This window comes from Heteronotia binoei, chromosome 10, assembly GCF_032191835.1.
Source record: "Heteronotia binoei isolate CCM8104 ecotype False Entrance Well chromosome 10, APGP_CSIRO_Hbin_v1, whole genome shotgun sequence".
Lineage (NCBI taxonomy): Eukaryota > Metazoa > Chordata > Lepidosauria > Squamata > Gekkonidae > Heteronotia > Heteronotia binoei.
The window spans coordinates 96,681,709-96,704,396 of NC_083232.1; the positions used below are offsets into that span (position 1 = coordinate 96,681,709).

The window sequence follows — 22,688 nt, forward strand, 5'->3', positions numbered from 1 at the left end:
GCCATTTGCAAAAAAGAATTGGGCATTGTATTACGGTTTTTCTTTCTCTTCTGAGGGTCTTCATATTTTTTATCCATTTTTATATCAAATACTGCGTTATAGTCTCCCACAATACAGTACCTGTCAGAGTTGAATTCACTCAATTTGAGATACAATGTTTGGTAGAATTTTTCTTGGTTGTCATTGGGGGCGTAGATATTCCCTAATATTGTTTTAAGACCATTCAATTCAATTTCTACTATAATAATTCTTCCCTGATCATCCGAATATAAACAATTTGACTTAATATGTTGAGAAACATAAATCGCAACTCCTTTCTTCTTTTTGGATGGATCACATGAGGAATATAGGATTCCTAATTTCTTGTTTTCTAAATACTACCGGTTGTCGTGTCTGATATGAGTTTCTTGCAGACAAATAATTTGAGCATCTGATTTTCTCAATTGTTGAAATGTCTTCCTCCTTTTGCCAGGTTCATTTAAGCCGTTTATGTTCAGAGAAAGTATTTTGGTACCCGGATTTGAATTCATTTTGAAAGATCCTTACTATCAGATGTATTGGCTAGGTCCTTCCTGCTCTGAAGTCTAGTCTTAATCTTTTCATGCTTCTTTTTGGGAATCGCTCCCTCAGGAGATTTATTGGGATTTTCTTGCTCCTGCTCTTCTCCTGAGTCGGATCCATTAGATTTCACATGTTCCTTCCAAAATTCTTCCATCTTGGCCTCTGTAGTAATATTAAATCTTTTAGCTTGAAATGTGAAGAACAAACCTTGTGGAATCAGCCATCTAAATTGAATTTCTTGTTGAATTAGCCAGGTGGACAATTTCTTAAATTTAAATCTTCGCTGCCTCACACTCCAAGGTATTTCTTTCAAAATTTTGATCTTGGTTTCTTTCCAGCTAATTTCAGATTCTCTAGCTTTCCGAAGAATCCTCTCCGTAATTTCTGGGCGTGCAAACTTGACTTGCACCTCCCTAGGAAGTTTGTGTTTCCTTGTATAAGTTGAAGATACTCTTTTAGCCCAAAGGATGTCCTTTGGGCCATCCTCCAATAATTCTTCATCGTCAACCCTTAAGGTATCCATAATTTTGTAGATTAAGTCCTCCTCCTTCTCTTCAGGGAAGTTTTGGAAACGCAAGATCGTTGCCGCCTTCTCCATTTCTAGTCTCATCACACGGTCTTCTAGCTCTAGAATTTCTGCTTGATGTTCCCTGACTAACATGCCAGTCTGTCTATCACGTTCCTCCATTCTGTCAACCTTGGCTGTTAATCCATGAACTTGCTGAGTATTGGCCAGTAGCTGCTTTTGAAATTCTGCCAATTGTTCATTAGTTTTCTTAACCTGATACATCAAATCAGTTTTCAATCCCTCTAGTGCTTCTTGATTCTGCTTGAAGCCCGCAGTAACAGTATTTTGTAGTTTTTCCAAGGCATCTTGCTGAACCGGTGCTGAACCTGCTGAACCTGCTGGGCCTGCTCTTGCTCCCCCGGCCGGGGGGGTACCTTGCAAAAATTTTTTGATTTTTGTTTCTGTCATAGTGATTGGTCCTCCCAGAAACTACTCAGAATAATAGTAAATCCTCTACAAAATTGATACTAACAATGCTAGATCTAGTCAAAATTCAATAACAGTCAATTCACCAATAATTCTTAAATTCTTAAATTCAGTCAGCAACTTAAAAAGTTTCAGATACCTTGGCAAAGACAGTGAGAGAGACCAATAAAAATCTTAAAGCAAGAAGAAATACCCAACCAGGGGAAAAAGTTAAGTCAATCCAACAATCAAACAATATAAAAAATATTAAGTTCAGTTAAGTTGTTCAACTACTCTTACAACATTTAAACCATCCCTTTAGGTCAGAACATCAGGCACAAAGCTCCCCAAGCTTGCTCCCCAAAATCACAGTCTTATCTTGAACAGCTCTTCCTTCTTCTCCCTTCTCTCTTCCCTTCTTTCTTCTATCTTCACTGCTCTATTTATGTCTGTTCTCAGTCTTAACCAGTTGGTGCTTCAAAGCTCTGAGGTAAAATAGCTCAATAAGAGCAGTCTTAGTAAGTCGACACTTCAAAGCACTAAAAAAAGGTGGATCACTACAAACAGGAGCTCAGTTCAGTTCAGTTCCGAAGAAGGAAGAAGAGTTCCCAAAGTATCTTGGAAAAAAAAAATAGAATATAAAAATAGAATATAATCCAATAGGCACCCAAGATCTTCAATAGAGCGTAGCCACAGCTGTAGCTGCTAAAAGCTACAGCTCTACCCTTTCAAAAAGCCTGCAATTGACTCTGAAGCACATAGGCACAGTTCAAACCGTAACTCAATATAAGGTAGCTCAATAAAAACTGTAATACAATTCAGATCAGGGAAAGCAGGAAAAGTTTGCAAAGTATCTAAAAAAAGAGTATGTTATAATCCAAGAAGCACCCAAGATCTTCAATAGAGCGTAGCCACAGCCGTAGCTGCTAAAAACTACAGCTCTACCCTTTTAAACAGCCTGCAATTAATCCTGAAGCACGTAGGCACCAAGAACGAAGCTGATCCTTGCCACAAAGCTAATCCTTGCCACAAACAAAAAAAAGAAAAAAAAAAAAGAGAACCATGCTCTAGAGAGGGACCAATCTTAGATAACAATTACTCAAAAAAGGGAAACCAAGCACAGGGGGGGACCAAAAAAGGACAAAGTCAAAGTAAGAGTGGGGGAGATCTCAAAAAAAAATACCATCCGAATCCCAGCCGATTCCAGCACATTCCGCTTCAGTCCCTCTTCGGCTCGAGTCGGCCATTACAGCTCGCTCTCCGTCTCTCCCACAATCACCCCCACCAAAGCCAGCAAAAAAAAAAAAGGAAAAACCCCAACAGGCTCGTCCCGGCTCGTCTCACCCCTGTTTACTTCTTCCCCTCAACAATAAAAGCATTTTAAAACGACTCGCTCACCACGCCGCTCATCCGATCCGATAAAAACTGAGAAAAACGCCTGCATGTCTCACTCTCGCCCGGGCACCCGCACTCCGCCGTTCGCCGCCGCACGCTTGCCAGCGCCACCGCGCTCCCCCTACTCCGAAACGAAACCGCTCACCGGCGGGCTTAAATTCCTCTTCAGCAGCTAGCAAGAGACTCGGACGATACGAAAAATGAAGAATAAAGACTCAGACATAGGAAAAGCACCCTTTTGGGTAAGCTGGAAGGAGTTTACGCTTCCTCTCCGCTCCCCTTTCCGGCTGAACAGCTGGGCACAAACAGTGTTGGTAGGGAAACGGCCAAAGGAGAAGCCGGTCCTGGGGGAGGAACCTCCGTCCCTCCCTCACATCCAGCAGCCCCCCAGGCTTCGGAGCGTCTCAGACGGCTCCTTAAGGGGTGTCCACAAATAGTGGACCCCCTCAATCTCCCACCAAACAGAGCACCTTCCCCCGAGATCGAGAAGGAGTCCGCTTCACTCCGCCATCTTGCCGGAAGTCTGCCCCCAGCACCTGGTTGTCATCTGCTTCCTTCTCCCGATCTCTTGCTTCCTTCTGCATCACAGCTTGCTTTGCAAGGCTTTCTCAACCGTATAGGAGCTACACAGCAAAACCTTTATTTTCTCCATTGGCTGAGGCTCCTCCCTTGGGGAGGAAGGGGGGAAGGAATAGCTTGCTTTGCCAGGCTCTCTCAATCGCACAGCAGAGCTACTGAGCCAAGCCCCTCTTTCTTCTATTCGCTGAGCCTTCTCTCCCCCTCCCCCAGACCAGGAAGGAAAGAGCCAAAGCTTCCTCTGCTCAGTTCCCGGGATCCCATGGGAGAAATACAAAGAAAGAAACTTTAAGACCAACGAGTGCTAATGTTTAAAGTTTTTAAATATATATATATTTGTGTTTTTCTGTGTCCTTTATGAAGTTTCTATCTCTGCTACCTAATCTTAAATAGATACACCCACGGCCTAGCCCAACATGGCCCAGCCCAGCCCAACCCGACATGGCCCGGCCCAACAAGGTCTCATTTATGTCCGATCCGGCCCTCAGAACAAGTGAGTTTGACACCCCTGCTCTATGGAATTTGACAGGCTGGGGAATGGGTGCAGGGCTGCTTTCTGAAGCACCTGTCAGAGTCCGCCCAGCCTGGCCCTGGGCAACAGTATCCAACGACTGCTTTACCTGGATGGGGTGTGAAATGAGCATGCCTTGTGACTTTCTCGTGCGCTTCCGTTTTATCGTGGAGCTTCGTGTTTGGATTCCTCTTGGCCTGTTCTTGAGTTTTGGGGTCAGAAAACCCCACACTAATGCTGCTTTTCTGATTCGTGGACCCTGGCGGCTTTGATGAATCAGGCAAGTTTTCATATTCTAGAGAAGAAAAAAACTCAAGGTAGGACAGCTTATTTTGAAATTCACCCACACACTTACTTGTATTACTCCCCTGTTAAGAGTAAAATAAATGAAGGTGGGGGGGGGTTTCTATATTTCAAACCCACAGGACATGTCATTTAAGATACAATGGGAAAATTAAATAAAAGGACCGAGTTACAGAAGCAAGTGGATACCCTGGAATGTACCAATTGAGACAGAAAGTAAGGGGTGGAAGCTCTACCCACCCAGAGCCAGTTTGGTGTAGCGGTTAAGCGTGCGGACTCTTATCTGGGAGAACCGGGTTTGATTCCCCTCTCCTCCACTTGAACCTGCTGGAACGGCCTTGGGTCAGCCATAGCTCTGGCAGAGGTTGTCCTTGAAAGGGCAGCTGCTGTAAGAGCTCTCTCAGCCCCACCTGCCTCACAAGCTGTTTGTTGTGGGGGAGGAAGGTAAAGGAAATTGATTGGCCGGGGGGGGGGCGCCTTTACACAGCCCGGAATGGCGCTCGATCGCCCTTCTGGACATTGAAATCAACCTGGGGTGAGAAAGGAGAGAGAAGGCGGTGCAGGGGGGAGCGTGGCACTGCAGGGGGCGCTGTGGAGGGGGGCAGCAGGCCCAGCCTGCCTAGGGCGCCATGCGACCTCAGGCTCGTGCTGGTTATGAACATGGATGCAATCAGGTTCACCCAATATCCATAACCTGATAAACGGTCACCTCCAGAATAGACTACTGAAACTCACTCTACATAAAGCTACCTTTGAGACTGACCCAGAAACTCCAACTGGTCCGGAATGAGGTGGCGCGGGTCCTTACCGGAACCCCACAAATTCAACAGCACATATTCAATCTGTGTTGCATGAGCTGCCCCGGCTCTGGGTGGAGGACTGGATCAAGTTCAAGATTTTGGTGTTATCCATTAGGGCCCTAAATGATGTGGGACCTGTGTATTTTCAGGACCACCTCTCCTGGTAGAAGTAGACAACTGGGCTCTGCAGACAGGAACCTGCTGGTGATCCCCAGCCTCCGAGACATCCAGCTGTCCTCGACCAGATCCAGGGCGTTGTTGGCCTTGCCTCCAAACTGCCTTGCCCTCTGCCCCGCAGAACGTAACGCAGTTCCATGGGGGCAGGCAAGGCAGAGATGAGGAAGGTTTCCATCTGTCTGGCACTCTTGCCTCCCCGCCACTGCAAGGTGGTGGCACAGTCTGAAGCTTCCAAGTGCCATCGAATCAGGTGAATTTGTTGTATTTTTTTTTACTGTTCTTAATATGTAAATTTAAATTATGAATATGCTTCGCTGTTGTACACCGCCCTGGGCCCTGTCTTACCCGGGAGGGCAAGGCTAGACATTTAATTTAATAAATAAACAGCAACGAGAGGCCTGCAGGATTTGACTCGCCACATAAAAGTCTGAAAGACAGCTGGCAGAATATGAACAGGCTTTGGCAGTTGTGCAGACCTGTTGTTGACAGGACCGGGACCCCAATGCAATTGTAGTGCAGGCTGTCAAACTATTTCCCACCTGTCACAGGAATGTGAGCATCGTGCTTTCCAGGGAGATGTGCTGGAGCTCTCTGAACACTCCTGAGCTGCAAATGAGTGGACTGAAAATCTAGATATTCGTATTTAGACTGGGACGGCCCGATTTTGCATACCTATTATACTGGTGACTTTATGTTATATTATTCTATGCTTTCCATGTGTAATTCTGCCATACGATCAATAATAATTAAATATCAACATTTAAGGACTAAATACAGTGGGTAGAAGAAGAAAATATTGGATTTACATCCCACCCAATACTCTGAATCTCAGCGTCTCAGAGTGGTCACAATCTCCTTTACCTCCCCTCCCCACAACAGACACCCTGTGATGTAGGTGGGTCTGAGAGAGCTCTCACAGAAGCTGCCCTTTCAAGGACAAATCTGCGAGAGCTCTGGCTGACCCAAGGCCATTCCAGCAGGTGCAAGTGGAGGAGTGGGGAATCAAACCCAGTTCTGCCAGATAAGAGTCCGCACACTTTACCACTACACCAAACTGGTAGTTGTCCACTTTGAGATAATACTAGGGTAGATCACAGCAGCAACCTCCCTGCAACCCCAGAACAGGAGATGCAAAAGCCACCTACTGTTTGAAACGTGAAATTGAACCTCGGGGTCCCTTTGAGTCGAGCCGGTCACTCCCAGAGGCTTACTTAAGGTCCAGCCGCACTTGGCAATGAGGTTGAGGACAGCCTCGTCATCTTCATCCATCACCGAGCACTTCTTCGACAGGGAATAAATGTACTCGGCTCTGCTGTGGACAGGCGGGCTGCGGAAAACAAGACCTCCTGGAGCTTTAATGCAGTCTCTGGTTGGCACTAAGCACACTCGTCATTTAAGAAGGCAAATTAAGCGATAGAGAGGAGCCATCATTTGATTCTAATTAGCGCGCTTTTGATGAGGGGAAAGGAAAGGTCCCCTGTGCAAACACCAGTCGTTTCCCACTCTGGGGCGTTGCTTTTCACGTTTTCACAGCAGACTTTTTACGGGGTGCTTTGCCATTGCCTTCCCCAGTCATCTACACTTTCCCCCCAGCAAGCTGGGTACTCATTTTACTGACCTCAGAAGGATGGAAGGCTGAGTCAACCTCGAGCTGGCTACCTGAACCAGCTTCCGCTGGGATCGAACTCAGGTCGTGAGCAGAGGGCTCCGACTGCAGGACTGCAGCTTTACCACTCTGTGCCACGGGGCTCTTAAAGGAAAGGTCCCCTGTGCAAGCACCAGTCGTTTCCGACTCTGGGGTGACACTGCTTTCACAATGTTTTCATGGCAGACTTTTTACGGGGTGGTTTGCCATTGCCTTCCCCAGTCCTCTACACTTTCCCCCCAGCAAGCTGGGGACTCATTTGACCGACCTCGGAAGGATGGAAGGCTGAGTCAACCTGGAGCCAGCTACCTGAAAACCCTGCTTCCGCTGGGGATCGAACTCAGGTCGTGAGCAGAGCTTGGGACTGCAGTGCTGCAGCTTTAACACTCTGCACCACGGGGCTCTTTTTTTTTTTATGAGGGACAAGAGACCTATTCTCCTAGCAGGCAACATGTTCAATGGCAGTGGAACGTGCCATCGAGTCAAAGCCAAACTTATGCAGACCCTCTAGGGCTTTCCAGGCAAGAGACGGTCAGAGGTGGTTGGCCCTTGCCTGCCTCCGCATAGCAACCCTGGAGTTCCTCAGTGGTCTCCCATCCAAGTCCTAACCAGGGCTGACCAGGCTTAGGTTCCGAGACCTGACCAGGCTTAGGTTCCGAGACCTGACAAGGTCAGGCCAGCCTGGGCCATCCAGGTCAGAGCAGAGATGAGCAGAGGTGGCTGGCCCTTGCCTGCCTCTGCACAGCAACCCTGGACCTCCTCAGTGGTCTCCAGTCCAAGCTGACCTGGCTCAGCTTCCAAAATCTCATGAGACTGAGCTAGGCTGGGCCATGCGGGCCAAGGCAACACATGAAACAGGCAGTGCAAAGAAGGAGCCAGCATGGGGTTGTGGTGGAAGTGTCAGACTAGGATCTGGGAGACCCAGGTTCGAATCCTCATTCTGCCATGGAAGCTTCCTGCGTGACCTTGGATCAGTTGCACACCCACAGACTTCAAAAGGTTGTGAGGATCAAATGGAGGAGGAGGAGGAGGAGAAGATTATATTGGATTTATATCCCACCCTATACTCTGAATCTCAGTGTCTCAGAGCGGTCACAGTCTCCTTTACCTTCCCCCCTGCCCACAACAGACACCCTGTGAGGTGAGGCTGAGAGGGCTCTCACAGCAGCTGCCCTTTCAAGGACAACTCCTGCAAGAACTATGGCTGGCCTAAGGCCATTCCAGCAGCTGCAATTGGAGGAGTGGGGAATCAAACCCGGTTCTCCCATATAAGAGTCCGTGCACTTCACCACTACACCAAACTGGCTCTCAAACTGAAGGTAAGCCACTTTGGAATTAGGTGAATAAACAAACTCATGAGACCACTGATCCTCTCAGAACGTTCTCACTGGATCTCGAGCAGACCGAATATGACAGCTAAGTTCTTCAGGCTTTGTCCACCAGCCCAAAAGCAGGATGAACCCAGGATGAGGAACAGCTCTACTTCAAAAAAAATGAATAACGAGTCCTTTATTACTTGGTTCCATCCCAGGTGCTGGAAAAATCCATGCCTGACACCATCGGTGTCTAGCCAACCACGTCAGCACAGGCAGGAGCTAATACATCTTTTGAGGAGGGGTTTAAGACCAGCTAACGTGGTCCTGATGAAAGTACAGAAGCCATGTTCACAGGGAGGCAAGGGCCTCTGCTCTTGCTGGCCTGAAACTCTGAAATCACTCTTTGGCAGAAAAGCTGCACGGCTCCATCTATTAATGTGAGTTTACACCAGGGGTCCCCAACGTAGGATCTGTGGGCATCCTGGCCTCTGCCAACACCTTCCCATGTGCTCACCAAGAGTTTTTAGAAAGCAGGTGGGGTCAGGTGGGGCTTTGGACCACGAGGGCTTCTGATTGGCTGCTGAAGATCTCATTGGCTGTGCAGGTAAAAATAGCATGGTTTTGGTGACAGCTGCCGCCGCAGTGGTTTTATTCTCTCACTCCTCCTCTTTCCCGTGGTATTTTGAAAAATCACTCCTCCTGCCCCCTGCACTTGGGTTTCTTCTATTTTGTGGGAGTGTCTGGGCTCCAGCAGCAGCTGTTCTGTGCCTGCACCCACCTCCCTGTGCCAGAATGCCAACTACCCACAGGCTGGAAAAGATTGGGAAGATTCCAGCTTTAGACCTTTCTTTGCTGCTGTGCTTTCGGAAGCTGAGTCTGTTCAAAGAATTCTCTCTGCTTGGACACTTATTGATTTTTCTTTCACTGTATTTTTGTTTGATACCTTTAGGGCAGGGGTGTCAAACGTGACCCATGGGCCGTATTAGGCCCCTGTTGGGCCCCTATCAGGCCCCCCAGCAATTGGCTGTCATCTGTTTCCTTCTCCCTCTCTCTTGCTTCCTTCTGCATCGCAGCTTGCTTTGCCAGGCTTGCTCAATTGCACAGGAGCTGCAGAGCAAAGCCTCTATTTTCTCCATTGGCTGAGGCTCCTCCCTTCGGCAAGAAGGGGGGGGAATAGCTTGCTTTGCCAGGCTCTCTCAATCACACAGCAGAGCTACTGAGCCAAGCCTCTCTTTCTTCTATTGGCTGAGGTTCCTCCCTCTCCTGGTCCTCTGGGGAAGGAAGGAAAGAGCCAGAGCTTCCTTTGCCCAGTTCCCTGGATCACATGGGAGAGATACAAAGAAAGCGCTTTTAAGACCAAGGAGTGCTAATATTTTAAGCATGTTTTATTTTAAACTTTTAAAATATCTTTGTGTTTCTCTGTGTCCTTATAAAGTTTATATCTTTGCTACCTGGCATGACGTTTTACGGCACACACGGCCTGGCCCGACAAGGTCTCATTTATGTCAGATCTGGCCCTCATAACAAATGAGTTCGACACCCCTGCTCTAGGGTATTTTGTTACAGATTAATATGGCACACCTCGTGGGAAATTTATACTGAAAGACAAAATGGGGCTGAGAGAGCAACTTTCCGTTGAAGAGTCTCTGTGCACGTATCCCTCCCTTTCCTGCGCAGTGGCTGGGATCCCAGCTCACTGCTTTCACCAAAAACACAACCATTACCTCCCCGTTTGGGGCTCTTCTGGGACATCGGGGGGGTTCCGGAACTCGTACGCTTGCTCTGGAGTGAAATGCAAAAGGGAGGCTTTCCGCTCGTGGTCTCTCACAGGCCAATCATCTAGAAGAAAATGCCACGAGAAAGGAGGACCAGTAGGGCAAACGTTTTAGCTACCGAAGCTAGAATATTTCCAAATCTGAAGGCGATTTTGTTTTAAAGTTGCCGTACTTAGAAACAATAAAGACAGGGAATTAAGTTTTAAAGAAATACAGATGTGGTTGAGAAAAAAAAAAAAAAAGACCCCAAATTCCAAGACAACAGAAGCCTTTTTTTGTATCCCTGTATCTGGCAGGGCTTGATCTAGATGGCACAAGTCCGGGAAGCTAAGCGGGTCAGCCTTGGTCCATCCTTGGGATGGGAGAGCACCAAGGAAGCTCAGGGCTGCCACCCACAGGCAGGCAATAGCAAACCACCTCTGTCCGTCTCTTTGCCTTGAAAGCACTGCAGAGGTGCCGTAAGTCAACTGTGACATGACAGCATTCCAAATTGACCTTCGGGTAATTTAGAGCCCCGTGGCACGGAGCGGCAAAGCTGCAGTACTGCAGTCCTAAACTCTGTTCATGACCTGAGTTCGATCCCGGCAGAAGCTGGGTTCTGGTAGCCGGCTCGAGGTTGACTCAGCCTTCCAGCCGTCTGAGGCTGGCAAAATGAGTGCCCAGCTTGCTGGGGGGAAAGTGTAGATGACTGGGGAAGGCAATGGCAAACCGCCCCGTAAAAAGTCTGCTGTGAAAATGTCGTGATGCGATGTCACCCCAGAGTCAGAAATGAGTGGTGCTTGCACAGGGGACTACCTCTACCTTTTTAAATTTAGGCTCGCTCTTTCCCCAGTTACCTCCTCCTGAGGAAAGAGCTGTTGTGCTTGACCTCAGGACCTCCCCAGGATCTTCCCAAGCCCTTGAGAAGTGGACATGGTGGGCACGTCTTGGTCTGCAACAAAACAGCCAGATTTGAGTCTAGAAGTACCTTAGAGACCAAGATTATTCTTTTTGGTGCGAGGGTATAAAGCGTCAAGAGTTAAAGCTACCTTTGTCAGATCAGACAAAGAAAAAGAAGAAGATATTGGATTCATATCCACCATATACTCTGAATCTCAGAGCGGCTCACAATCTCCTTTACCCTCCTCCCCCACGACAGACACCCTGTGAGGTGGGTGGAGCTGAGAGGGCTCTCACAGCAGCTGCCCTTTCAACTCCTACGAGAGCTATGGCTGACCCAAGGCCATTCCAGCAGGTGCAAGTGGAGGAGTGGGGAATCAAACCAGGTTCTCCCAGATAAGAGTCCGCACACTTAACCACCACACCAAACTAGCTCTGAAAGTGACTCTCAAAAGCGCCCCTCCCCCCCAAAAAAATCTTGTTGGCCGCTAAGATGCTACTGGACTCAAATCTAGCTAAGTTACCCTGAGTAACCCATAATGAGGTTACCACGAACTGAGAGGCCTGTGGCAACTGCAACTCCAGATTAATTTCTCTCTGCAGGATATTTAATAGAAAAAGTAGAAAACAATGAAGCCAGCAGTTTTCTTATCAAAGCCATTAGGTGTGTGCCCGGATCAATGCCTCTCATGAAATTGCATTTGTAAAAATCGTTGAAATGGAGCCATCAAATGGAATAAAGGTCCCTTTCATGTGTAAGCCGTGAAAATGTTCAAAAGAATTATTTTATGGTCAAGACTGGTCCCTTTAATCACTCCCAATCAGGCTTGGCACACGGAAGTCACCTCTCCCTCCCCTCCTGGCCGGCCAATCGCTGACAGTTAATGTCCATTAACCTTTCCTCTTCCAAGAACTTGGATAAAAAAGGCCACGATCAAGACACCTCTTGCTTTGACGCCCTGGTTTTATGAACGTTTGCGTGCACGGTACAAAAAAGGCCAACCTCAGAGTCTAGACTTTTTGCCATTCGCCACCCCCAGTCCTTACAAAGGAAAATGAACTACGCTCTCTGCTAAGGTTTACCAGGCATCAAGACTGAACTGAACTGGAACTGAATTCCCTCTGTGTGAGCTACCTCAGTCCTCTGTTTCATGACTGGCAGTTTCCAGACCGACAAAGGTTGTGGGTAAACTTGGTGGCAGAAAGGGCCGATAAGTTGCAACTGACTGATGCTGGCCGACGTTCTCTCTAAGCTGCAGAGTCTTGTGAGCAAAAATTCCACTTCATGAGCTACTCGTATGAAAGTTGTGAGCTGCTGGCATTAAAGTGGTGAGCCACTGCATCCATTAGTTTGCTCTGGGGTCTTCCTTCCTGAGCTAAGACAAAAATGCATGAGCCAGAGGCTAAAGAACTGTGAGCTAGCTCACGCTCACTCAGCTTAGAGGGAACACTGGGTGGCCCCATAGGTTTTCCATGCAACAGATGTTCAGAAGAGTTTTATTGTTGCCAGCCTCTGGACAATGCTCCCGGCCTGCCTTGGTGGTCTCCCCTCCGAGCATGACCAGGGCTGACCCCGCTTAGCTTCCAAGATCTGGGCTATTGTGAGCAGGGCAGGACAAATTTAAGGCACTAAAAGAGTTAAGGACATGGCATAAGGCTGGGAAACCAGGAGTGGCTCCTCTGAGGACAAGCCAGAGGTGGTGACAGGTGGAGAAGTCTGCTGTCAAGAGCCAAAATGGGTAGAAGCAATTAGTTGGATCTAGCAACCTGTCAGCAGAAAGCACTGACAGATGAAGATCTTTTCCTTGTTCCCCTCCTATCCAACCCGAAAATAATATGCAACAGCGTAAAGTTATGATCATGTAACTTGCCTATCTCGCCTATCTCCTTCAGTCACTAAATGGGGTGTTTCCTCAGATCGCAATGCTCTGCGAATGTATATCGGCAGGGTGCGTTATGTTTTGAGACTACCATGCTGAAGTCCTGAGGTCAAGGTTTGTGTTCTCTTATCTGGAAAACTTGCCCTTTATTTATCTGGAAAACAGCACCGGCGGCTTGCTTACCCAGTTGCCTGAGATTGGGGAGCATGTGCACGACAAAAAGACGGTAGTCCGATTCATTTTTAATGACGGGATTCAGCCGGAGGTCCACTTCCTGCAGCGCTGTTAAGGTCTGGAGGCGAAACACTTCCGAGAGCGTGGAAATGTGATTGAAGTAGAGATTGAGCTTTTCTAATCCTGTGAGATGTTGAAGGCCCTGTCGATGAATAGAAAGGGAGTTTTGCATTTACTCTCATTTGTTAAAACTCCACCAAAAGCTCCTCCTTAATCTGGACACCTTCCTCAATCATTACTACGGAGAATGGGAACTGCAGGGGAGCTCTGAACAGGTCTAACAAGGCTCCAAGTATGGTGGCCTGCATGGTTCATGGTACAGTGGCCAAGGTGTGACGTGGCACCAGTAGTGTCCACCTGCCTTGGAGTGCTTCTGCACTCACTGCTTCATACTGGCTTAATGGCAAGAGCATCCGCTTTGGCATGCCAAAGGCCCCACGGTTCAATGCCCAGCATCTCCAGAGGAAAGGATCGGGTAGCAGGTGATGTGGAAGACACCCTGGAGAGCTGCTGCCAGTCTGGGTACCGGCCTTGATGGATCAAGGATCCATCAGTATAAGGCTGCTTCTTGTGTACACAGGCCTCCAATGAAGCTCGGTAGGCAACAGATTCAGGAAGGAGAAAAGAAAATACTACTTTACGCAGAGAGTGATTAAAATGTGAACCTCACTGCCAGAGGATGTTGTGATAGCCATAGGAAGAAATAGCTTTAAAAGGGGATTAGATTAATGGAGGGTGTCTATCAATGGCTACTAGTTGTGGTGACTGAGGGGAACCCTTGTATTCAGAGGCACTAAGCCTCTGAATCCCACAGCCAGGAGGCAACATCAGGGAAAGCCTCTATGCCCTGTTGTTGGCCACTGTGTGAGACAGGATGCTGGACTAGATGGACCATTGGTCTGATCCAGCAGGGCTCTTTATATTCTTATGAAGACCTTGGCCTCTGTGCCCTGTTGTTGGCTGCCCAGAGGAACTGACTGGCCACTGTGTGAGGCAGGATGCTGGGCTAGATGGACCCTCATTGGACTGATCCAGCTGGGCTCTTCTGATGTTCTAATGAAGCCTTGGCCTCTCTGCCCTGTTGCAGGCCCTCCACGAGAGATTTTCACTGGCTTTTCCATCCAGTTTCCTCAACCAATTCTCTCTCGATTCAGATTTAGTGACTCTGAGAATATGGATGGCGATCTCAAAAATGCACTGCTGCGAACACTGCTCTGTGCGGCTGTACCTGAAGTCCATCTAGGCCCTGCCCAATGTTGAGGGCAAGTAGTGCTTCTTATTGGGGGGGGGAGTCCCTGCAATTTCACTATGCACAGTTGGGCAACTGGCAGCCCAGCAGCCAAATCCAGTTCTCAAACAGCTGCCAGGTTGCCCCTTCCTCACCTTTTACAAATGATGATGATGCTTTAAAAAAAATTAACTGTGGCTCCCGAACAAGAAAATAAATAAAAATATGAAAATACAACAGCAACAACAATGATGGTGGCAAGTCATAGAATCACACAGAGTTGGAAGAGGTCACACTGACCATCTCGTCCAGGGGTGGCCAAATTTGATTAACGTAAGAGCCACATAGAATAAACATCAGATATTTGAGAGCCACAAGACATGCATGTCAGGGAAGGAAGAAGGGAAGGAAGGAAGGAAGGAAGGAAGGAAGGAAGGAAGGAAGGAAGGAAGGAAGGAAGGAAGGAAGGAAGGAAGGAAGGAAGGAAGGAAGGAAGGAAGGAAGGAAGGAAGGAAGGAAGGAAGGAAGGAGGGAGGGAGGGAGGGAGGGAGGGAAGGAAGGAAGGAAGGAAGGAAGGAAGGAAGGAAAGAAGGAAGGAAGGAAGGAAAGAAGGAAGGAAGGAAGGAAGGAAGGAAGGAAGGAAGGAAGGAAGGAAGGAAGGAAGGAAGGAAGGAAGGAAGGAAGGAAGGAAGGGAGGGAGGGAGGGAGGGGAGGGGAGGGGAGGGGAGGGGAGGGGGAAGAGGTGGAAAGAAAACAACAGCTGGCTTGCCTCAGAGAAGTAATTTAAAGAGAGAAATGCCTTCTCCCAGCCAGCCAATGGGGCAGTGGGGGCTTCGAGAGCCACACAATATGTGTGAAAGAGCCACGTGTGGCTCCTGAGCCATAGTTTGATCTAGTCCAACCCCCTGCTCAGTGCAGGATCAGCCTAGAGCATCCCAGACAAGGGTTCGTCCAACTGCTGCTTAAAGACTGCCAGGGAGGGGGGTCAACAGATAAACCTCTATAAAAGGTTTCCATATATCCAAAAATACATCCGTGTGCAATTGTCATCTACACGCTGATAAAGTTGCGTCCATCGGATTACTGTTGCAAGCCACTGGCTTTCAGAACACAAAGAGCAGTCAGTCCTAATGAGCAAAGCGAGTGGACAGTGTCTGAAAAACAGTGTTCCTTTTAAAACCACCTAATTCAAGAGCTCTGCAATTGAATTTATTTTTAAAAGAAAACTCACCTCCAAGGAGATCAACGCATTCCGCGAGAGGTCCAGAGATTTCAGACGAATGAAATTTTTCAGGGAGCTTCCTAAATGAATTATCTTTTCATGGTAGGTTCCAGGAAGAGACAATACCCGGACAGAGGCTAGAATAAAAACATTTTAAAGAACAGGATGCATCAAATTCATCTCAAAGACATCCAGCCCAAGGAAGTCAACCTCATCAGCAGATGAGGGCTGCCCACCGGTTACTGATTCAACTGAAGGTATTGGTTGCCACATACAAAGCCCTTCATGAGCGAGTGCCCAGTAAGACTCTCCCCACGCATGAGTCTCAGCCATATGAGGTTTTGTTTTCAACATGTAAGAAGGAGAAGTCTCTCAGACACAGCTATAGAGTAATGGGCCTATCACAAATCCAACAGAGAAAAACAGTTTTCCTCAGGAGTCATTTTGTAGAAAAAGAGGTGCAAAAGCTCATTAGCAAAACTCATTTGCATAACTCATTTGCATATGCCACACAGCCCTGACATCACCGGAAGGTGGACTAAATTATATCAGCTCAGCGTCTCCCTTAAAAACCTTCTTGAATTATAATTGTCATAATCAAACCTTACTGCCATGCCATCAAACATTTTCAATTACTTTCTCCTCTGTGGTCACAGTGGCATGAGGAAGATTTCCATCCGTCTGCTTTATAGGTTTATACGGTTATTTTTCCATTTTTTGTGGGGGGAAATATTAGAAAGTTTGTCAAATCGTAGAGTTCAACAAAATTCTCACAGGGGGGGTTGAAGAATGGAGCCCAGAAGCAAGGTTTTTTTTTTTTTTGAAGAAGAAGATATTGGATTTATATCCCGCCCTCCACTCCGAAGAGTCTCAGAGCGGCTCACAATCTCCTTTATCTTCCTCCCCCACAACAGACACCCTGTGAGGTGGGTGGGGCTGGAGGGGGCTCTCACAGCAGCTGCCCTTTCAAGGACAACCTCTGCCAGAGCTATGGCTGACCCAAGGCCATTCCAGCAGGTGCAAGTGGAGGAGTGGGGAATCAAACCCGGTTCTCCCAGATAAGAGTCCGTGCACTTAACCACTACACCAAACTGGCTCTCCTTTTGGGGGGAGGGGAGTTAAGAAAAAAAGAGTGCAGTAAAATTTAGAGGTTCTGGAGCTCCACTCCAGTGAGCTCCTGCCAAATACAAGGCCTGGTTTCCCCTCATGGTGACTTGAACACACAAAAACACCTTCTACCAATGGTCTCCAACTTGGTCCTTGTGGGTGCCATGGCACCGGCTGATACCTCCTTGCCTGGCACCCACCAAGTGTTTTTAGAAAGTGGAGGGAGGTCAGGTTGGACCTTGGAGCCTCCTAGCTGTGAGACGCCTCTCCCCCTCACGCTCATCTGAGTAGGGCCTTCTGGGAGTGCCAGACTGGAAATGGCCAAAACCAACTGCCCGTACAACCTGTGCCTTCTCCGCGGTAGCCCCCACCTTATGGAATGGCCTGCTCGAGGAGGTCGGGAAGGCTTCCGCTCTCCAGGCTTTCCGCAAATCATGCAAGAATTCAAGAGGGCTTTTCTGTGCAGGCAGGCAACAGGGTGACAACCTCCAGGTGGTGGGGAGATAAGGAAGGCACTGCACCCTCGATAATCGTCCCGTAACTCAACACTTCAGACACACTCAGAATACTCAGAGCTCAAACTTACTAATATTAATTCTAGTGCAAACAGTGGAATAATTAACAATCCATGGAATGACCATAAGGTGGAACAGGGAAAATGTCAAACACAGGTGTCGTTTTGTAGAAAAATAGGTGGTGGAGCTCATTAGCATAACTCATTGGCATATGTGGCTCCCCCACCAGCCAAAAGCAACCCGACGCAAGAAAGGAGAGCCCCTCCCCACAGACAAAAGGCCAGCAAGCCACCCACCACCCAAAATCACATAAGAAGTGGAGAAAGGGTGGCATGGCCTTCTCCTGGGGTTAATGAGAGCTGCTGGGGCTGTGGCAAAGCCCCTGGTGGCTGGCTGGCTGGCTGCCCCCTCTCCTAATCCTGGGATTGTTATGCAGCTGCACCTACTATTCAATGGACAAAGTAGGTGGGGAGGAAGAGGGAGAACCCTCAGAAAAGTTCAGGAGCTGTGCTCCTGTGAGCTCCTGCAGAATCTGAGGCCTGGTCAGACATATAACACAAAATCCTCAGTGGTAGTTAACAGACAAGTTCATTCATGCTTTTTCCTCTATTCACACAAAACAGATCCTGCTCCATCCACTGGAGGATTCTACTCCGGACAAGGTGAAAACTTCAGGCGTGCAGCCACACAGCTGACGAGCATTTCAGGAATATCTAGGACCCTGTTTTTACAAGAAGCTTTATTCAAGCTATACTCCTTACAAAGAGATTTCTTATAGATCCTACACCTCTTCACACTTCAAAGTTCTAAGCACGTTCTTAGTTTGCCCATCTGCCTCTCCTCAAACGGAAAGATAACATAAGAACATAAGGGAAGCCATGTTGGATCAGGCCAATGGCCCATCCAGTCCAACATTCTGTATCATACAGTGGCCAAAATACACACACACATATATGGGCTAATAGCCACTGATGGACCTCTGCTCCATATTTTTATCCAAACCCCTCTTGAAGCTGGCTATGCTTGTAGCCGCCACCACCTCCTGTGGCAGTGAATTCCACATCTTAATCACCCTTTGGGTGAAGAAGTACTTCCTTTTATCCATTTTAACCTGACTGCTCAGCAATTTCATCGAATGCCCACGAGTTCTTGAATTGTGACAAAGGGAGTAAAGTACTTCTTTCTCTACTTTCTCCATCCCATGTATTATCTTGCAAACCTCTATCATGTCACCCCGCAGTCGACGTTTCTCCAAGCTAAAGAGCCCCAAGCGTTTTAACCTTTCTTCATAGGGAAAGTGTTCCAACCCTTTAATCATTCTAGTTGCCCTTTTCTGGACTTTTTCCACTGCTATAATATCCTTTTTGAGGTGCGGTGACCAGAATTGCACACAGTATTCCAAATGAGACCGCACCATCGATTTATTCAGGGGCATTATGATACTGGCTGATTTGTTTTCAATTCCCTTCCTAATAATTCCCAGCATGGCATTGGCCTTTTTTATTGCAAATGCACACTGTCTTGACATTTTCAGTGAGTTATCTACCACGACCCCAAGATCTCTCTCTTGGTCAGTCTCTGCCAGTTCACACCCCATCATAAGGTTGTTGTGAGGATAAAAAGGAGAACAACTTAAGTTGATTTGGGCCCCCACTAGAGAAATAAATGCAGGAAGGAAAATCAGTGTTCCCAGAACTCGCTGAACATTATACCAGTTCTCCTCCCCCAGGCTCAAAGACAAAGAGAACTCTGGAGGGGGAAGTTTTACGTTAATACCCTTTTCAAAGCGCTTTTCTTGAACTCAGCTCCCACCAAAAAAGTAACATGGGCGGGGCCTAGTGAAAGGGCGGCAATAGACCTCCCAGGAGGCGTGGCCAGTCAATCAACGCTCGGATTGGTTCGCGCCCCCTCGCAATCAAGCCCCGGGATTTAAAACCTCAGGCCACGCCCCCCCCTTACGACCCGTTTAACCGTCTTTGAGCTGCCGCCCCGTCAATCACCGATGTCCTCGCGGCGCAAGTTAACCCTTTCTCGGATATCTTTCTCCGTCAGCGGCGCCTTGTCTGCCTCCATCGCTTTTAAATCGTGCGCATGCGCTGTACAGTCGCCTCCGTTCAGAGAGCCTGGTCTGGGGGGGGGGGCGGGAATTGAGCGTGCGCTCCAGTAAGCGCACCTCGGCTCCAGAAAGGCCAATCAGAACCTGCCTGAAGCGGAACCTTGGGAAAGAGATGCTGTCAGTCGGAGGCGGCTCCGAGCTAACGGTTGCTAAGCGACGGCGGCGTGGCCTTTTCTCTGCCCAAACCGTCAAACGGGCGCATAAGAACATTCCAGAAGCTGGGTTTGGTTCCGACCAATGGCCCGCCCAGTCCAACCTTCTGTGTCACACAGTGGCTAAAAAACCCAAGTACCATCAGGAGATCCACCAATGGGGCCAGGACACCAGAAGCCCTTCCACTGTGCCCCCCCCCCAAGCACCAAGAATACAGAGCATCACTGCCCCAGACAGAGCGTTTCATCTATAAGAATATAAGAGAAGCCATGTTGGAGCAGGCCAGTGGCCCATCCAGTGCAACACTCTGTGTCACACAGTGGTCAAAAAACTCAGGTGCCATCAGGAGGTCCACCGCAGGGCCAGAACTCTAGAAGCCCTCCTTGACACCCCCAAGAACCGAGACTAGAGCGCCTCACTGCCTCAGACAGAGTGTTTTTCTATACCAGGGGTGGCCAAACTTGCTTAACATTAGAGCCACATAGAATAAACGTCAGATGTTTGAGAGCTGGAAGACAGGAACGTCAGACATTTCAGAGCCGCAAAGGACGGAAGACAAATGGAGGAGAGGTGGAAAGAAAACAACTTGAAATACATTCTCCAAACTATCGGTTGGCTTGGCTTGGAGAATGATTTAAAGAGAGAAATGCTTTCTCCAAGCAAGAAGAAGAAGAAGATATTGGATTTATATCCCGCCCTCCACTCCGAAGAGTCTCAGAGCGGCTCACAATCTCCTTTAACTTCCTCCCCCTGTGAGGTGGGTGGGGCTGGAGAGGGCTCTCACAGCAGCTGCCCTTTCGAGGACAACCTCTGCCAGAGCTATGGCTGACCCAAGGCCATTCCAGCAGCTGCAAGTGGAGGAGTGGGGAATCAAACCCGGTTCTCCCAGATAAGAGTCCGCAGTCCGCACACTTAACCACTACACCAAACTGGCTCTCCAAGGCAGTGGAGGCTTCAAGAGCCACAGAATTATGTGTGAAAGAGCCACATGTGGCTCCCGAGCCGCAGTTGGGCCACCCCTGTTCTATACCTTGTGGCTAATAGCCACCAATGGATGATCCATATGCTTAGCCAATCTCCTGTTGACGTCGTCAGTCGGCTCTTCAAACAATGTCATTTAGGCCTCGGAAAATCAAATCGAGGGACAGGCTACTTTGTCAAGAGGAGCAGCAGTGGTCAATACTGATTGGCGTGTGTTTAACATCAGTGAAAGTCTGCAAATTTAAAACAGCCCTGTCGCGTCTGAGCACATTTTGTGCAAAATCCAACCGTAATAAAGCATTTGTAATCTGTGCTAGGGATGCCAGCCTCCAGGGAGCACTTGAGGATCCCTTGGAATTGCAGGTCATTTTTGGATTATAGAGATCAGTTCTGGAGAAAATGGATGCTTTCGAGGGTGGGCTCTGTGGTGCTGTACCCTACCGAGGTCCCTGTTCCCTCCAGGCGCCATTCCAAAATCTCCAGGAGTTTCCCAACCTGGCAACCCTATCCAATTAAGTCACTTGAGGTGAATTTTGAGATCGTCTGTTTTGAAATGTGACATCCTGGAGCTAATCTTTCAGTGCTGACGGATGTTATTTGACAGGCTTGGCTTCACCTCAAATCGCCAGAAATTTTCTAACCCGGAGTTGGTAGCCACTTCTGCTTAGTTCATTTGCTTTTTCTTGACGTTGTTTCCGATTCAGACCCAATCAAAACTCTACCCATAAAGTTAAACGCTGCTGTTTTCCTTGCTGCTTTTTTCTTGGCTTTGTCTGGCCAGGAAAAAAAAGTGATAATTTATGGCTTCAAACATGTACTATTCATGCAATAGATAAGGTATCTGCATTCTTTATAAAATCATAGATCATGACTCAGGGGAAACATTGTAACTTTGAACTGAATTGATTTTTAACAAGATGCTGAATCAATATGTTTTTTAAAAAAATTGATTGTTGATTAGGACCGCAGGTGACTTGGTATCCTAATTGCTGACATTTTCACTGTGAGGAGGAGGAGGAAAGGAGGAGGAAGAAAAAGAAAGAAGAAGTGAGTAACTCGGAGAATCCAGCAAATCATAGCCGGGAATGCTAACATGCCCCAAGTTTCCTTGAGCCATGGCCCCACTGAGGTTTTGTTGAAAAAGACGTTACTGAGATGTCTGTCTTTCCTAATTCTTCATTCCATTTAACCACCGTGTGGAGAATTCTAGCCCATCTTCTTCCAAAAATGAAGGGAGCAGCTCAGTTCTCTTTGATGGCTCAAGAAAGTTTATGACACAATATACTTGTTAACATTAGAAATGGCCAGGATTGTAGCTGGAGGTATTCATCTGTGGGGGCTACAATGTTCTGGGACAGCCCCTGATTTGTCATGGAGACTATGTAGTCCTGAGCTATGCTAGCCAGAGGGACCTCATCATGGATAATGAACAGGGGAACCACAATGCCAAATACAAGACCAGCCTTGATAGCTCAGGTTGGTAAACAGAACTGGTGACATGCCAACAAAATCCCTTCTCTGTCCTGTGCCTCTGAAAGTCCACTTACTCCCATTTGACACGTTGTCTAGCAACATCACTTTCAAATTTGATAAAATTCAAGGGTTCTTGGACAGAACACAAAAAAACAGGGAGCTTCTGGAGGCAAATTAGCAGACAAATTACTGTAGTGGATCCTCAGTTTGGTCATAGACACAGACTTCTTTGTGTCTCTGGGCTTGGCAGCCTCTTGTTACAGAAGTGCGAGGAGCGAGCCCTGCCCTTTCTTTGAAAACTAAAGCCACCCCAGAGCAAAGAGCCAGTCCCAGTTGGTGCAAAAGATGCTCCACAGAGCCCAGAAGGCATGGCCTTTGTGTCTGGAAGAGGTGCCCGTTATGCCACTGCATCTGTTGTAAGAGTTTGTTTGCCTTGGAATGCCCCAACGTTTTGTGGAACTCTCAGTATTTTTTCAGAGGGTAGCCATGTTGGTCTGAGTAGAGCAACTAGCTTGCACTAGCACCTTAGAGACCAACATGAGCTTTCAAGAGTCAAAGTTTACACCCTGAACATCTCATTGGTTCCTAAACTGCTACCAATCTCAAAATCTTGTGAGTGACCTCACGGCAGCCATTAAGTCATTGACCTTGTTCCTTTGGGAGCCATTTTGTCGTCCCATCCTCAATCTTTTCTCAAAATTCCAAAACACTGAGGAGACCCTACGCTTGCGCCACACACACACACACACACACACACAATAATGCACTTTCAATTCACCTCGCTACTGGATTTTATTGTGTGCAATGGCAAAATCCACTTGCAAATGGTTGCTGAAGAGAACTGAAGCTGCATTACTTGGCATGTGCG

General features: G+C 47.8%; 1 protein-coding gene across 1 annotated transcript in view; it reads right to left on the reverse strand.

The window, feature by feature from the left end:
* CEP72 (centrosomal protein 72) overlaps positions 1-19,212 on the reverse strand; it is a 41,289-nt gene extending 22,077 nt beyond the window's left edge. Inside the window, exons 1-6 of the mRNA XM_060248309.1 lie at positions 19,098-19,212; positions 15,485-15,612; positions 12,975-13,167; positions 9,982-10,096; positions 6,442-6,623; positions 4,126-4,311 (exon numbers count right to left, since the gene is read on the reverse strand). Of these exons, the coding sequence (XP_060104292.1) occupies positions 4,126-4,311; positions 6,442-6,623; positions 9,982-10,096; positions 12,975-13,167; positions 15,485-15,612; positions 19,098-19,170 (877 nt within the window). The 5' untranslated portion in view covers positions 19,171-19,212. The remainder of the gene's footprint in view (positions 1-4,125; positions 4,312-6,441; positions 6,624-9,981; positions 10,097-12,974; positions 13,168-15,484; positions 15,613-19,097) is intronic.
* Between the last annotated feature and the right edge of the window lie 3,476 nt (positions 19,213-22,688).